This window comes from Pseudonaja textilis, chromosome 1 (genome assembly GCF_049901715.1).
Source record: "Pseudonaja textilis isolate UNSWEBS1 chromosome 1, rPseTex1.2, whole genome shotgun sequence".
NCBI lineage: Eukaryota > Metazoa > Chordata > Lepidosauria > Squamata > Elapidae > Pseudonaja > Pseudonaja textilis.
The window spans coordinates 66,781,905-66,800,748 of NC_141990.1; the positions used below are offsets into that span (position 1 = coordinate 66,781,905).

The 18,844-nt window shown below is 33.8% G+C and overlaps 1 protein-coding gene across 3 annotated transcripts in view; it reads left to right on the plus strand.

Annotated features, from left to right (window-relative positions):
- The window catches only part of PLD5 (phospholipase D family member 5), a 78,762-nt gene that overhangs the window by 42,985 nt on the left and 16,933 nt on the right, over positions 1-18,844 (plus strand). For 2 of the 3 annotated variants that reach the window (XM_026705281.2, XM_087936941.1), the window contains exons 2-4: positions 742-878; positions 8,948-9,116; positions 12,971-13,085. In XM_026705281.2, coding sequence (XP_026561066.1) covers positions 742-878; positions 8,948-9,116; positions 12,971-13,085 — 421 coding nt within the window. Of the gene's footprint in view, positions 1-741; positions 886-8,947; positions 9,117-12,970; positions 13,086-18,844 lie in introns of all 3 variants that reach the window. The other variant, XM_026705282.2, reaches the window with a different exon arrangement.

An 18,844-nucleotide genomic window follows, 5' to 3' on the forward strand; every position in this document is an offset into this window, starting at 1 on the left:
TTGTGCTTATAAAATAAAGTGAATTGGTCTTGTTTGAAGAAATTGCATAGTTTACTATGTAGCAGCTATGCTCTATTTGTTAGTTTTGATATGAAATAAATCTTTCACCAGTAGGTTTTAGGATATATATTTATTCTAGAAATGTAAATGGTGAGTAAAAGAAAAATGGAAGCTGTTGCATGACAGTATCCAGCACAATATCAGTACTTTTCTCTCTTTCTTAAAAAAAAGTTTAAATTTCTTTAGGTGGTAGCCCTCATTTTCTTACCAAAGTTCTCACGAGTGGGTGGAATTCTCAATAATGATAAGGCAATAATAGCCCATACCTCCAAGGCAGGTGTGAATTTTAGTATGGAACGAGAGCCATTCTTTGTTCATCCTACGGCTATTCTTATTAGCATTATTTGTTATGTTTATTTCAAATAACCTGAAAGTGTGGGGGGTTGTATTGAGCACTATTGAGTCTATTTTTCTTTAAAGTTAGGATAATTGACAAAAGATTAAAGCATTTTGTCCATATCATGGCATACATGATGTATAGTAAAGAAAAAAAAAGGCATTAATGTAGTTGTGGAAAAATAGTCAAGACCAAGACAATGCTTTGCCTTTTTTGATGTCTGATACAAATTTGAGCAATTTTTAGATCAAAGCAAAAATATTTTTTGACTAAACTATATAGTGTATATCTGGAAACATACTTGACTATTCTGATCTCAGTTTCTTCTCCTTAATGTCTTTCAGTCCCAGCAAAAATGCATCGTGATTTTTGCACTGGTTTGCTGCTTTGCAATTCTGGTTGCACTAATATTTTCAGCTGTGGATATTGTGGGAGAAGATGAATATGGACTCACAGAAAAAAACTGTCAAAATAACTGTCGGTAAGAGGTAACAAACAAAGCTTCTTTTTTTGGGATAAATGGTTGCTGTGATGCAAAAGATACATAGAGAGAAAGTTTAAAATTATCTTTAGAGGTACAAAAAAAAGGTGGATTGCAATTCATTTGTAAGAACAATGTTAATGTCTGATTTTTGAAATAATCTCTAATTTGACAACAATTTGAACCTGAAGCTCAATAGAGAACATTTTAAATTGATCAGATTCCATAGTCTTATTACAAATTCTACTTTCTCATATTAACACAAATAAACATCCAAATGAATAACAGAAATAAAGGTTATATGATGTATGGATCATATTTAAAATGTGATTTACTTGTAGGTAAGATTCTTTAGTTAACTATGCTTTCAAATATATTTTTCTGGGCATTCAGAACATAGTTCAGAATGTTTCTAGCAAAGCTTACAGTGGAGAAATGGAACTTCATCAGCCCATTTTTTTGCATGCTGTTGTTGATGGCTGTAGTGTTCCCCTTATTTTCTTGAAAGCCATGCAAGTCAAATCTACTTTGGAATGAAAATAAAGTTTGTAACCTTCTTTTTTAGGGATTGTTGTTGAGAAGGTGGCACACACATTTTTGGGTGTTCCAAAATTCACCTGTGCAAAAACCACTGTAGCTCAAATTGCATAGGTTTCCACTGTACTTTTGAGAATTACAGCACCAATTCAAGTGCAGGCTTCCAAATAATTGACAGTCTGGTGGAATCATCTCTTCTATTCATGCTTTCAGGTCTTTTTTCAATCTCTATGGCTTCTCTGATAATTCTGTAGCTGGGGTTTTCTATAGTGGCTAGGGTTTTGGTGCCATTGAAGTCGATGCTATGACCTGTTGCTTTCATGTGTTGGACTAGTGAGGAAGTGTGTTCCAGCTTTTTTACTGCATTTTTGTGTTCATCCAGGCGGGTACTTATTCTTCTATTGGTCTGTCCAATGTATGTGGCAGGGCATGATGCACAGGGGACTTCATATATGCTTTGGTTTTCCAGGTCAATTTTATCTTTGGGGTTTCTTAGGATGGCTGCTATTTTTCTGTCTGTTTTGAAGGCAGTCTTGATGTGATGCCTGTGTAGTATCTTACTGATTTTGTCTGTAGTACCTTTTATGTAGGGCAGCACAGCTGTTCCATAGGTCTTTTCATCTTCTAGGTCTCCATTATGTCTCAGTGTGTTTTTGTGGATCAAGCCGGTGATTTTGCTTTTGTGGAAGCCGTTGGCTGTCAGTACTTTAGTCAGGGTGCATAGTTCAGTCTTTATGTGTGTCTTGTCTGCCAGGCATTTGGTTCTGGCGATTAGTGTTTTGGCCACGGAGTTTATCTGTGCTGGTGGTGGTAGGATTGGGTGTTGAGGTAGCAGTTGGTGTGTGTTCTCTTCTGGTATATGATTTGTCCTAGTGTGCCATCTGTTTTTTTGTAGATTAGTACATCTAGGAATGGTAGTTGTTTGTTTGTTTCCGTTTCCATGGTGAATTTGATTTTGGGGTGTGTGCTGTTTAGGTGTGTTAGGAAATTGTTTAGGTTTTCTTTTCCATGGAGCCAAATCACAAAAGTGTCATCGATGTATCTTAACCATGGTTTGGGTTTGTGGGTGGCATTAGCTAGGGCTCTGGATTCAAATTCTTCCATGAACAGGTTTGCAATGACGGGTGACAGTGGTGATCCCATAGGGGCTCCTTCAATTTGCTTGTATCTTTGTCCTTTGTATATGAAATATGTGTTGGTTAAGCAGTGTTCTGCTAGTTCCATGAGGTGTTTAGCTGGTTGGTATTTATTTTTGATTATTTCAAGAGTTTCTTTTATCGGGACTTGAGTGAATAGTGAAACCATGTTGAAACTTACAAGCAGATCTTCTTGTTCCACGTGTAGATCTTTGATCATTTCCAAGAGGTGGTATGAGTTTTGTACATGTGAAGCTGCTGCTTCAGCATGGGGCTGTAGCTGCTTTGCTAAGTGTTTAGCTAGGTTTTGTAGTGGTGCTCCTCTGGAGCTGACTATGGATCTGACAGGTATGCCTTCTTTGGATATTCATAGGTGGATGGATATTCTATATCCATTTAAGCATAGAGACTTTGACTTGTTCAGATTCTTTACAAACGTTGTAAATAAGGGCCAGCAGGTATTCTGCATTATGTGTTATGTCAAAGTTTTCATCCTCACTTTTGTAATTTTTATTACATCATTTGTTGAATTTTTTTGGTTATTTTATGCAATTTACCCAGTAATATTTTATAAGATAATTTTTATAAGATAACTAACTTTGATATTGTATTTTTTATAGTATTATGTATTCCGTTCTGGGTTTCTTATTGACTGACAGGTAGTTTACCCTTTTTATAGAGAAATAAAGTAACATATAAGTAAGTTGTATATTATCATTCACAACAACTACAAAAGATAATGTGCATTAATATTCATGAGAGCTGAAATTAGATTTCATTTATTTAAATTAATAGATAATAAAGTAGCATAAAATCTAGTGCTTACATTTTGAAATGTGGGCAAGAATATTTTTTAGTTTTTTAAAAATTTCTTCCTATTTTTTCTTTTTAGATTATAAATGCACTGTATGTGTATGTGTATCTTTTATTTGTTATTCAAATTATCTTCTTGCACTGCATATAAATTTGGTATTTGTATATTTTCTCCTTTCTTTTCTAAGAAAGGAGCATTTTTAATGAAGTACCAACCTTCTGTTCAAAACAATAAACTATGCAATAAAAGATAATATCAGCAGATGAAAGTTCTACTGTGGAATTTTTGGTGCCCTCTGAGTTGGATTGTTTGCTTGCAGAAGTTTCATTATCTGCCTAGGTAACATAATCATTGCTATGTTTTATTATCTGCCTAGGTAACATAATCATTGCTACCTTATTGATAATCTCTGCAAGCAACCAAACTCAGAGGGCACCAAGAGCTTCAAAAAAAGGATGCATTTTGTGTTCGTATTGTGTAAACAAGCATTATATTGAGAGCTATGCATAGACCAGTTTTTTGTATCTAAATAATTATATATTATTATATTATATTATTACACATACATATTTTTATACCTGCACATACCTACATATATACATTCACATATACAGGCACAAATACAATTATTCCAACCATTTTTATGTCAGGCAAAAAGACAACCACACTGTCAAAAGTGTATGACTTTTAGCTGGAATTCAGAAGAGAAAAAGGACTGGAACCAGTAGTCCAACTAATTATTGAAGATCAATGGATTCCATGTATATACACAGAAGGGGGAAAACAGGGGTGGGATTCAATTTTTTTAACAACCAGTTCTGTGGGCGTGGCTTAGTTGGTGGGCATGGCTTGGTGGTCATGTTATTGGCTGGGCATGGCCAACTCAACATCACTCACATCGAGGCACCATCTCCTCACCTGGCCTCTTGTGACTGTGGGGATGCTGCAACAGTTGTAAGTGTGAAAAATGGTCATAAGTCACTTTTTTTCAGTGCCATTGTAACTTTGAATGGTCACTCCACACAAGCAAAGTACCAGCAAAGAAGGGCAAAAAAACTCCAGAGAAGTTCCTGAGACAGGAAGACTAGTCCTGCAAGAATGTAATAAGGGTTAACGGAGAGGCAGTTTCTGTAAGCAACACCAGAATGTTTCCTTCCTGCCTTCCTTACAGGATTAGGCCAGTAATTTCTTCTAACAACCGGTTCTCCGAACTGCTTAGAATGTTAACAACCGGTTCTAGCGAATAGGTGCAAACTGGTAGAATCCCACTCCTGGGGGAAACCCTTCATAAAAATAATATGAAATTTGGCAGTTGTGTTACAGAAATACCCACCGTAATACAGAAGCACGTTTTATAAATTGGAGTTTTTCCCTTTTATCTTCTCTTATTTTACATTGTAATCCTCTGTCTTGCTGTATTTTGGAATTTTAGCTGTATTTGAGCTGTTTATTTTACTGTTTGCTAGACTGAGGCACCTTCACATGTCAGGTAACAAAAGAGATGGATAACCATAGATACCTATTACGTTCTGGGCATTAGAAAACAACAAATAAGTTAACCATATGGCTTATGAGGATTTGTTTTCCTTAATTGGTATTCATTAGCAGTCTCCATGACTCATCATCTTTTTATTATGCAAAAAGAAATACGCCTTTGTGTATATTGACAATAGACTTTTCATTCACATTTGCATTTTTGTATTTCAGAAATACATGATAAAATGTGCTAGTGTTCCTTGTCTTGTTCTTGTATTTGGTAAGAATTTAGAATGTTTTAAATCTTTTCTCAATTAGTGTATATTTTCAGTGCTCTCAAGTAACTTCTGAATACATACATACATATCCATCAATTCATCCACATATATCTCCACCTTCTCACCCACTTATTACTCTCACAATCAGCAGTTCACTGATACTAAATGAACTATCCCAAAGACCCTTCTCGGTGCAACCCGCCCACCTCCCTTGTCTTAGAACTGCAATAAACTCCACCTCATTTTCCCTAGCCAGGAGCTACAGTAAGCCATGCAAAATTCTGCTATTACCAACTGGATGAGTAGCTAATGACCGGTATTTTGAACAATATTTTGCAGATGGTTTTCATAAATTTCAGAGATAGCTTCAGGACCATAAAGCCTACAGAAAGATGTCCTCTTTGAGTTGCCATTTGCAAAGATCCTAATCAAGAATCAAATGCAGCCATCAGTACAAGTTCAACTTCTCCCTCAGGACACTGCTGTAGGGAATTGCATGCCAAAACAACTAAACACAGGGATAGTTTTTTTCCTTGTGCCATCACACTGCTGAGCACCTAATCCTCACAGTATTGTCTTATTATCATTCTTTCAATCAAAACTCTTTTAAAATGCATAGTATTATTTAAAATTTATAATGGCTCCCTAATACACATAGGTGTCAACATTCTGCTTATAAAAGAAAAAAAATCCTTAATGTTAGAATTAAGGAGACCAAACACATCTCTTGGGGAATGTGTCTGGCCTTCTTGTCCATGCTCCTCTTGCCAAGGAAGGACCTTCAGCAGACCCTGTCTAGATGTCATCACCAAATCATATTAGGTAAGGCAATCCCTTAACAAGAAGGTTCTTTGACCATAGACTGTTATTTGTCCATAATCCTTCTAAACCTTAATATTCTTAAATAGATTTGGAAAGCCGTAGCAAAAAGAATCAAGCTTGGCTCAGTAGATATGTAATCTTGAAGAGCAGGGAGATTGTAATCTGGACATCTTTTTCTTTTTCCATTACTTCTTTAGAGTTGATGGGTATAGGAAACTATATGCTAAAAATGCATTTTCGTCTTTACTTCTGGTTTTTCCATACCCTATAAGCCTTTTCCTCTCTCTACACAGGTTGCTAGATCAAGGTGATACTGAATATATACCTATCATGTAATCCATTTTGGGGTAAACAATGTAGGGCAGTGATGGCTAACTTTTTCGGCACTGAGTGCCCAAAGCCCATGTGTGTATACGTGTCCCCAAAATGCAATACACATGCATCTCTCCCGCTCATGTGCATGTGTTCCCCCATGCATGTGCGTGCATCCCCCATGCAGACACCTGACCCTCATGTATGTGCATGTGTTCCCTGTGCAATGCGCATGCGTCCCTCCCCCCCATATGCACCCCAACCCCCACGCATGGGCAGCAGAGACCCAAAGAACAGCTGGCTGGTGGGAGGCATGTGCACATATGTGTGGCAGAACTGAGCTGGGGCGACGGCTCACATGCCCACAGAGAGGGCTCTGTGTACCACCTCTGGCATGCATGCCATAGGTTTGCCATCATGGATGTAGGGAAAGTGCAGAAAAGGGTAAAAAAATACTAAATCAAAGAAATTAAATACCTGAGATAAGAAAAAGAAACATAGTATAATCTAATTTACATTTATTTAAATATCTCATTATACTTCTCTGTCCTTGCAAACTGTCATTACTTGCAGGATATCTATATTGCAACCACTTCATACATCATATTTTCTTCATTAACACCTCACATTTTTCAGCTTTCCTCTTCCTCTCAACTTATTTTGGAGCAGGATTCTCATTCATTCTCTCAATATGAGTAAATCATCTCAATGTATTTCTTTTGTATGTGTCATTTCACGTCCATATGTATTTAGTAACCATTCACAGTTTATTCTTTCTCTTGCTCGCTCGCTCACTCACTGTTGCAATCTCCCACTTCTTTGCTAATACTTTTTAAGTACGTACAATTCCTTTATATGCTTATACATACAGCAAATACATATTTGTTCTACATTCAGTTTATTTATTTTTTCATGATATATCCAAATCTCATTTCTATATCATGTGCTGGGAGAAGCATATTCCCAGGACATGATGTAGAAATGAGATTTGGATATATCATGAAAAACATAAAAATAAACTGAATGTAGAACAAGAAATGTATTTGCTGCAAATACAGGACCATTTTCATTCTTTTTGATAAACACTCATTCATCATAACAAACCACATATTACTCACCATCCCTTTACCAATATTTGTACATCTTATATTTCTCATTAATATCTTTAATAAACTTTCCACCAAAGTATAGGCATTCATCTACTTGCTGTAATTTTCATCGTTTATTTATAACTTGTGCTCCCTCTGTATTTTCGTTATCAAGGACCAAGACCTATCCCAATGATACTTTTATCAGTTTCAGTATAAATTAATATATCATTTTAGTATGTTCTGCAGTATAGATGCCTTTGATCTGATTGTCTTTTTTCTTGGTCATATGTACATTCTTTGCAATGTGTAGTTCAACCAAGTCAGTGTTTTCATTTTTAATCTTCAATATTTAGTCAACCTTCCCCCAGAAGCAAATTGCATTCTTAATCTATTGCCACTTAACCAGAAAATTTTTGATTACAACAAAATTTCTTATGAAAAATATTTTTTGTCTCTTAGTGAAAATATAATGCAAAACTTGCCCCTGTACTTTTTGTTTCTATTATTATCTCATTGCTTTTTAAATCTTATTCTGGGAGATGGTCAGCCTTGGAAGATAGAGCTCAAATAATTGATCTATCTAACTCAATGCTATGTGTACTAAATAGCGGAATCTCTTCAGAAATTATACTTCAATACATTTTAGATTTTACTTTCAACCAGACACTATAATAAAACTCCAACATTTTAAAAATCTAAGTCATTTGGCTTTAAAAAATAAAATCAATTTTGAAATGTTTTAATATGAATGTATGGTTAACTGGGAATTCATGTCGCATTCTTGTATTTAATACCAGCCCATGTAAATTATGGATGAACTATCAGATGAAAAGTAATTAATTAATAGATAAAAATCAGCACCTTTTCACCTGGCTGCCTGGTAAATTTCACAACTAAAGGATAAGAATTATTCAGTTCAAAGAATTATTGAGCTATAAACAAATCCATGGCCAAGTTTCCTTGCTTCTGCAGAAACATTGAATTTAATTTTCTTGAGCATATAAAGATTAAACAAATATTTGTTTATGCTCCATATAACCCCTGCTTTTAGCAATAGAAAGTGTAGCAAAATTAAAGGATTGTATCTTGAGATGTTAGAGAGTCAAATACCATTTAAAATATTTGGGAACAAAATATGACATGACAAAGAAAGAAGGCTAGCAGAGATACAAGTATGTGCAGAGTAATGTACCACAATTCCTCCCCCCATCCAAGCCCCAAATCACTGCCTTCAGTTAAGGCAGTGTAGCAGATGACCAGGATGAGCCTGAGGGAAGGATCAAAGGTGTCATAAGTCACAAGTCCCTGCAAGAGATCTAAGTCTACCAGTCTTAGTCCACCTGTCTACCTTGAATGCCTCTCTTATCTCCCACTCATTTCCCTTGACCGCCAGTTGGGCAGATTCTTATAAAGAGCTTAAGCTTGCAATAAATCTTTATACTGATTTGAACTGCCTGGATCTCCTGATTTCCCCAGCCCTTGACAGGCAGAGATTGAAGATTCCACCCTCCCACCTACCATAAAGAAGCCCCAAGAGAACTGATGCATTTCTGAAATGGGAACATTTGAAAACCTGTCTTGTGTTTTCTTTGTGTCTTCTCAGAGTTGCTCTTGTGGAAAATATTCCTGAAGGCATAAACTATTCAGACAGTGCACCATCCCATTTGTCTCTTTTCCAGGGGTGGATGAATTTACTGAATATGGCTAAAGTGTCTGTTGACATAGTGTCTTCCCAATGGAACCTCAGTCACAGTCATCCAACTCCATGGCAGGTACATTTTTTACAAAAATTTCAAGTCTTATTGTCTGCTTGGTTTGCAATTTCACTTGCCTGAGTCTGAATCCTTCAGGTTTTATTTAAATAAGAAAATAATTTCTGATTATTCTCATGGTGAGATTGAAGCAATTGCCTGTAGAATAGTCTTTCAGAGTAAGTTATAATATTTCAGATCATATACGTTTAATACTGAAAATGGTGATACCAGATTATAAAGAGTTTCCTAACTTGGTAATGGACTTTTTCGTGTTTTATTATGATATTTTTCATATGTATTTAGACAGAAAATAAACTTCTTTTTAAAGAAACCTTTTTCAAAATTACTAAATCAGTTTACATACTCTAATAAACTGTCCAGGCATTCTCCTGGTTCTTGGATTGCAGCTGCAATTCTGGGAATTGTTATGTAATGAGAATGGGAAGATTGCAATAAAGGATAAAAACAGTGCCCATTGTGTCAGTCAAATTTCTTTCTGTTTGTTCTTTAGTAATATGTTAGTTTATCACAGCTGTTTTTTTTCTATAATTAGAATAAAAAGTATTTCTAATGTATGGCAAATATAATTTTTGTGCTGTTTGTGAAGTCTCATAGTAATGAGAAGGAAATTTTGTCTACATTATTTTTATTAAAAAAATGATATAATTCATGAAAATTATACAGTATTTTGATGAATTAGTTTAAAGTTAAGGCTATCGGCAATTTAATTAATATTCTTTAAATACAAGATCACAAATTGGTTAAACTAGGATATTCCTGCTCCATAATTCAAAATTCCTGTAAGTTACAAATATCTATCGAATATTGTTCAGCTGTCTATCAGAAATTCAGTAGGATTGTTTGTTTTAAAATACTGTATTTACAGCCTACCTCAATTCAAATGGACTCAGGAATTTGGAAGGTTTAGACTCTTCCAAAACACTTTCCAATATAACAAGTGATTTAGAGGTTTAGGAATTGCTAACAATTAAGATTTGAACTGTGAAGTCAAAAACTGTTTTAACTGAATGTTTGTTTATTCCAACTCTGGCATTTAGCATATCAGTACATTTATAAGGAATACTTAAGATAATCCCAAACATAATATTATTTTTTTGCTCTCTTAAGAAGGATTTATGTGCAATTTTTAAATTGATATAATTTTAATTTGTCCGTTTTTCATATAACCAGAGGCTGAACTGTCACAAAATCAGCCAAACAGGCCTTGAAAAAATTCAGTTTTTGCAACCTTTGTTGTTGCAAAAACTGATTTTTTGGGTAAAAGAACAACCAAGCCCCTGGCGAAATATTGGTGAGATCAAATATTAACATTATAGCTGTACACATAATGATTTTGAGAAAGATCATTTAGATACCATTTAAACAGTTAGCAAATTATTTCCCATGGTGAAAGATGGATATCTGGAGAGTTAAATCTTCTTTGTAGAGAAATTGCAATTTAAATAGAAAAAAAACCTCAGTATCTGTCCATCTCCGTGCTAAGGGATCTCTCTTTGTAACTGTGTATAAATCTAGACTTATATTCATTCAATAGCAATTTTTCTGCCCCAATAAATTCATGGGAATCTTCAGTCATCTGTTTGTATCAGCAACTCATTTAACAATGGTCTTGCTTAGCAATGAAAATTTGAGGCTCAATTGTGGTCATAAGTCAAGGGTTACCTGTACAAGCTCATTCCACCTGTGTGTTGCATCATGTATGGCTGTGTCTAGAATTACAGACATTGATTCTTTAGAGTAAGATGGCTTCCAAACACAAAGCCACTATGTTTTGTTGAGAAAAAGCCTGCTTCTCGTCACCAGGACTTTAACAACTTACATGTGTGCTCAAAAATGTAATTTGTATTGTATCAAAGCTTTTTTTTTTTTTGCATTGAATAGATAAACCACCATCAAATTCAAATTTCTATCAATGCATGTTCTAAAATGCTGATTAGCAACAATGTAATTAGAAGCTTGCAATATCATCCTACCTTGCAATTCTTTTAAAATGTCAGAGTACATAAGATGAATTTTAGATGTAATGTAGTTTGCAATCTCCATGCCAAAGATGCTGTCAAAATTTAGCATCTAATTGTTTTTCAAAATTGCTCACTGATTTTTGTGATAGTGTAAAGGCTTCCAATTATTTTAACTTTTGGCTTAAAATTAGACATCTTGCATAGTGTTCTTTTTTAAGAGGAATGCAAGATATCCTTCTGCCTGATATTATCTACATGACTTTGTAAGCTTCAAATCTTTTTTGCAGACAATAGTTTTAAAGTCTTATAAGAAGCAGTATCATATAATATAACATGGTATATTATACACCTCCATATATACACACAGATACAATGGCATTGATTTTTTAAGAAAAGTTTATTAAGGATTGTTTTATTGATTAAAGAGAGACATGAAATAGTATAAAGATTAAAGAACAGGAAAGTGAGGTGAGGTGAAAAAGTAAGAAAAGTGTGAAAGGAAATATAGATAGAAGAAAAAAGAAAAGAAAAAAATATAAACTTTCTTACAGCTGTTGTAACAAATTTATCCTTTTTCCTTCCTCATTAAAATTACATAATCATTATCTTCTTCTCATAATCAACCCTTTTTAATCAGCAAATCCATATACAACCAGTTCATGTTTTTTCATTTTCAAGCAAAAATCTATAAAAGATTTCCAGTCTTTAATAAAGATATAATTGTCATATCCCTAATTAGGTCAATTTTGCCATTTACACACGTTTCATCATCTTTACAACCCATTGTTCCATTATGGGCATTTCAGTATTGTTCCAGTTTTCTGCATATGGTGGTCATATTGCAATTACCATATACAAAACTAATCTTCCATAAGTCTTTTTTAATTGGTTATCCATAAATCCTAGTATAAATTATTTTGATTTCTTTTGAATGTGAGTCTTTAGAATTCATTGCATCATTATATTTATTTGTATCCAATATTCCTTATTTTCCACAAATCTACCATGCATGTTAAAATGATCCTTCACATTTTCCACATTGTCAGTGGTGATTAGAGGTGTCTTTATACATCTTAACTTATTTCTCTAACCCTAAACCCCAGGCAATGGTGATGTCACTGGTTGATCCTTTTACCACAGAAGCACTTTGGTGCTTCTGACATAGAAGTATAGTATCATGCACTGTTTAACTTGCTCTTCCTCCATTTCATATCTCAGCCAAAGTTTGTATACCTCGTATTCATCATTTGTATACAATTCAGTATCAGAGTCCATTTTATCTTTTTTTCAATTCACAATTACCCTTTTATCTATATTAATCTCTTTTTAATTGTGTATATAAAAACCATTCAAAAATAAATTGCAGTCAATTGTTCTTTTGACTTCCTTTTAAGCTTCCCAGGTTCCATAAACACGTTGATTTTATATATTATGTAATCCCTGCTCATGTCACTGGTCCCTTCCTTTAAATCAGAGGTCTGCAAACTTGGCAACTTTAAGACTTGTGTGAATAAGTGCTTAAAGTTGCCAAGTTTGGGAATCCCTGCTTTAAATGCTGCCATTTTATGGGCCTTATGAAGTGTGCCTTTTTTATGGTAGCCTCTGCCCTATGGAGACTCTTCCCTATGAGGTCTAGAAGCTCCCCATCTCCTCAACCTTCTGAAAAGTGCTTAAGACTTAGATTTTCCACCAGTTGCCAAGGTTGGCATGGATGAACCTGTTATAGGATGCATGAGAAGGTTTAGTTGTAGCACCTAGCCTTTTTTTGTTTTAATTCAATTTTTAAACATTGCTTTTATTTTTGGGTTGTGAACTTCCCTAAGTTTGGTTGATAATGGGTGACCATATCAGTGTTTTATGTAAGTAAATGAATAAATCTTTTCCTTATAGGGGCAGCAAATTTTTGAAAAATTAGAAGAATTATTGTCCCAAAATATTGAAATCAAATTAGTGAGTGATATTCTTCACAAGAAGTCCAAATTACTAAATCACTTGGAAAAAAGGGGTAAGAGCATGAACTTTGTTTTTTCTTATTATAGTGATAAAGTCATATTGCTTACATCACACTTATGTTGATATGGTACGCAAAACCATTCTGGATTATGCCTTGTAAATTCAAGCATTTTCAATTTTCACTGGGTTCTGTGGAAAAGTTGAACATGATTAAGCATTTTTTAATTGTATAAATGGTTTCACTTTGATTAAATTATGCCAATTCATATTAAAACAGAAAGCAATGTTGCTGGATATGTAAATCTTCAAAATGATGCTAACAGTAAACAAAGAACAAACTTAAAATGCACTCAATTTTTTTCTGCAATACTACATTGGCATGAGGCATAGATGACAGCTATATGACAGCTTTTATGGTGGTAGAGTGAAATCTCTTTCTCTGTGTTACTTAATTTTGAATCATGATGATTTTAAAACAGACCAATCAAATCAAAATGGAAATATACTTTATAAACCATATATTTTAATATAGCACACTCTGAGAGGAGACATTCATAATACATTTTTTTATTAATAAGCTTTAAACAAATAATTGAATTAAGCTGTCTGCATATTGGAAAATAAACATCTATTAGTATTATGAGAGAAGCTAAACATTTTTCTGTCCCTGTGATACAGCAATTAATAATATATAAGACCTACAAAATGTATAAATAAAATTAACTATTTACTACAGAATCTAAATATAGTTTTTAATCCATTATATAGATTTCAGATTTTTTTGCCAATTTTATACATAAAATAACGAAGTGTTCAACTTTATTGAAATATTTATTCTATGGACTACAATATTTATTTGTTTCAGTTTTGTCAAATAATAAATTTTCATGTTGTAATTGATGGATAATGAAGCAAAATTGGATATTCTCCATTTACAATACAATTTAATTATTTTATTGGTAAAGTGTTTATATAGTACTGAAGACCTAGAAGATTGTTGCGTTTAACAGATCAGTTTTTTACTGAAATAAAAACATTTTGAGCCAAACAAATCAAAGCTATATCTCTATTTTCTTTAACAAAAAATGTATTTCATTTGCATTATTATTAAATTTAGAAACTACACAAAAATCCTGATAGGTAAAATTAACCCTGGCACTATGAGCATTTATTTTTAGAGCATTATTTGTATGATTGTGGCATATGACAAAGTATTAAGTAGTTCGTCAAATAGTGTGTTTTTTAAGTTACATCCAAATCTAGTGCTTCTTATATACTTAGGGTACAGCATGTCTGCTTGGAGTGGCAGTCAATTAAAAATAAATGGTCTTGTATTGCTGGTTTGATAAAGGATACATTTCATATACTATAACTAAATAATATAACTATATTACTAAATAGATAGTTTAAAATTTCAAAAATTGAAACCTTAATTTTTCTTTTGTCCCATGTATTTATTTTACAATATTTTATAATTGCGATTTTACAATTGCTATTGTAACTGATATAATTTCTTAAAAATGCAAGGCTAGCAAGGAGGACATTGATGGAATTTGCCTAAATTGTCATGTTTTATGGAAAAGTTTTAGGAATGGTGATACTTATTAATAGGAAAAATAATGTATAAGCAATTTAAAATTTCCATAATTTTAAATCAGGTGCAGATTTCTCCTTTTAATAACCCATCTATGTTCTTCATACTGCATTTACAGAAATGCAGAAATACCGCAGTTATCTCTCTATATCTTTACCTTGCTACTATTTTAATAGGGTTTTTATGCTTTTATATAACTCATAGTTTGCTCTCATCATTTACTATGTCCTTGTCAGGCACTAAAAGGGTCTACCTAGTGAAGATACACATTCATCAACATTCAACTCACCAATACTTTAAATCATTATTGTGTCAACATTCAATTATTCAAGATGCTCTATGGGAATGTAGGCTAATTTTTATACCAAGTTTCATTAACCAAATATTACGGGGAGAAAAACAAGTTCAGGGCTTTTATTGTTAGCAAATATTCTGAAGCCTAAGGTTAGATGCACTGCATCTATTTGGGAGGTGGGAGGTAAAAGTTAAAAAAAAAAAAAACTCCCATTCTGGAACATCTTTGTAACTCACATCAAAATCAGGCTCATTTTCTCATTCACTTTGCAGGGAGGTGTGAAACCAGATGCTGTGATGAGATGGCCAACAGAATGGTGGTAAGTTATCCTAGAATGAGAAAATAATGTGGAAATTTAGACATGCATAAATAAAAGAAAAAGAAATTTGGAAAATAAAAATTGGAAAACCTCCCTTAAGTTCCCATGAAGCTTCTATATTTGAATGTTGACACTTATGGATTCATTGCGATCCAGTGAATTGGATTTGGATTTGGATGTAAACTTTGATTTTATTTCCAATCTTTCATAGACTTGTTAGATGATCTGGTGCCATTCATCTGTCAGTCTACATAAATGAAAAAAAAAAGTCCTATTCAAATGGACAAGCAACCTGAAATCTATCTGAGTCTGCATTAGAGTAGTGGGCTTTTCATTTTATTTCATGCTGCTATTGTACAAAAGTTGTCTCTATTTTTTTACCAAGTGCCAGTAAGAGTATTTCAAAATTGCAGATCTCCATGGTGAGTTCCTAAACACAAATGTAAGACATGTGGAATGTATGCCCTGCAGATTCTGTTTCAAGCTTCTTGTTCAGTTGTATCTGGAATGGGGAAGGATGAAAGAGAAATTCCAAATTATGAAGCAGACTATTCAAATGTATCATAGAATTAACATAAAATATTTATAGGATACTCTGTTAAATGTCTCATAACATTGGGAAGCTATGACATCTATTGGGCAAGGGATTTGCAGATGAGACTTCCACTCTTTAGGAGGTTATTTAGAACACAGCAATGTCAGAAGGAACATTGTGTTAGAGAAAACTAATGATAAAAGTGAATAAAAACAATAAATGATGGAAGTAAACTTGTCCCAGAATAAATGGAATGGTTCAGAAGAGGCTCAGCATTGAACAGGAAGTAATGTGTGTGATAATACCTATATATGATTTAGACATTTATGGAGAAATGCATAATGGAATGCTTGTAGTGACAGTAGAGATATATTAGTTGGGAATGTGAATGTCTATGTAGAGTACTTTTGTATGCAGAGGATACCCAGACAAATTGCAGCAAATTTAAGAAGGATTATATGAGAGAGTAGAGAGTATGGCCCAGAGGTAATGCTTCAGATAATCAATTGTATCTGGCAGGAAAATGGAGTGACTCATTGTATATGTTGTGTATAAATGTGAAGAGTTAAAGCAAGTAGGTGAATTTCTGGACCTTAAGGCAGTGTTTATTCAAGATTAGAAGATGAATAGATAAGATTTTAAGAAATGCAGATGCTGGTAGAAAACAGTTGATAGTTAAACTAGATATTTTAATACTCCTTATACATGTGTTATATCATATATATCAGCGGTAGCCAACCAGTGGGCCACAGCCACTGATGGGCCGTGAGAAAATTTTGGTGGGCCGCAGAGAAATCTCACCCCCAGAACACCCCCACAAAGCAATTAATCCAGGCTGCACAGAAACACAAGGCTGCGCCGCCCACATGGCCCGCGAGAACCCTCCCCGCCCACTCACTCTTTACCCGGTAAACTTGCATGCTAAATTGCTATTTTTCCTTCTTCCAACCAGTACAAAAGAGAAAACTCTGGAGTTGTATTTGTGTGTTGAGTTAAGTAATTACACCTATTTGACTTGACCATTCGACTACAAACAGAATCAATGAGAAAGAAAGAAAAATACTGAATATGTACTTCATAATAATATATATGTCATTATAAAGAGTGGCCTCCTGAAACATATGCATTATATTTCAATTGAAATATAATGAAAAAGAAAAATGATTGTGTTAAACAATAAAAATACTGAAGCCAAATATGAAATGGTATAGAATTTCTTGCCTGAGTAGAGGGTTAGACTAAAAGACCTCCAAGATTTTGTTCTCTTTTGAAAATGTAGTGTTTTGTGTTTGTGTGTGTGTGGAAAAGAAGTTAGAGAGAGAAAGAATTATTTACATTTATTACTAAATAAGAAAGCAGTGAGGAGAGACAGAGCAGTGGGTTTTCTTTAAATAGAATGTATTACTAGAAATTAAACTATTTTAAATATCATAGTCTTGGATAACATAAAAATAATTTTCAGTTTAAAAATTGGACGAGCAATAAAATACCTTTATATTGTTAATATGAGCATTCTATTTTTATACTTACCCTATTTGAGTGCAAAGATTTTGCATTAATGGAATCTTTGGAACATCTCCAGGCCTTTGACAAAAATGCTAAAAGGGAAGCTTAAAATGTCTGGAGATATGATCTTTTGCCTCTGAGCCATTGGAACACATCCAATATAAAAAGCTCTTCTCATTGCAGTTAATTTCTTTGTTAAATAATTTGTCTCCTAAAAAAACCAATGAATTCTTTTTCTCTGAGAACTGTCATTTAGTTATTTCACTTTCTTTTTTCAGAAAGTTTCTTTGAAATTAGTAATATAAAACTACCAATTAAATATAATTTGGTATCAAATTATACAAAATATACGAATTGTACTGTATTGAATTATTTGCTGCTAGTGGGACAAATAATACATTAAAAAGAAAGCAATACTTCCACATCTCACAAAGTTTTCATTCTGATTTAATTTCTCTCTTTATTACCACTCAGGCCAGGTGTGGCTGTCTGTGATCCCCAGCCCCATTTTATTTCAGCCCCCAGTGGGGCTAAAATAAGGAAATAATTCACTAAATCTTCATAAACCTTAATCCTGTTTAATATTTCAAAATTAGCACCAGAAGCTCTCTAAGCATATAAAAAGTTACAATTATCAATTAGTTGCACACAAAACAGTTTCATCATCATATCCTCCCATACTACCACCTCGTACAATACTAGACAACACAGTATCAACAGTAGAGACCTTCACATTTCTAGGTTCTATCATATCACAAGACCTAAAATGGACACCTAACATCAAAAACGTCATTAAAAAAGTAGAACAAAGAATGTTCTTTCTGTGCCAACTCAGAAAGCTCAAACTGCCCAAGGAGCTGCTGATACAATTCTACAGAGGAATTATTGAGTCTGTCATCTGCACCTCTATAACATCTGGTTTGGTTCTGCAACCCAACAAGACAAACACAGCCTCTAGAGAGTAATTAGGACTTCAGAAAAAACAACTACTACCAACCTGCCTTTAGTTGAGGACCTGTATAGTGCACAAATCAAAAAGAGGGCTGTGTAAATATTTACAGACCCTTCACATCCTGGAAATAAACTGTTTCAACTCCTTCCCTCAAAATGACACTATACAGTACTGCACACATCAACCAGACACAAGGACAGTTTTTTCCCGAACACCATCATTCTGCGAAACAAATAATTCCCTCAACGCTGTCCAATTATTTACAAAGTCTACATTACTATTACTATTAATCTTCTCATCCCCCCTTATCGCCCACTTGTGGGATTCTATTCTATTCTATTCTATTCTATTCTATTCTATTCTACTCTACTCTACTCTACTCTACTCTACTCTACTCTACTCTACTCTACTCTACTCTACTCTACTCTACTCTACTCTGTTCTGTTCTATTCTATTCTGTTCTTTGAGTCAGTTTTCTGGAAATCACATTTGCAACATACCTCAACAGCATCAACATATATTCTTAATGTCTAGAATTAAAACAATCCCAAGTATGTGTTGGTACCTTATATGTACCTTGTAGTTCATAGGAAATAGGCAATTGTTTTTA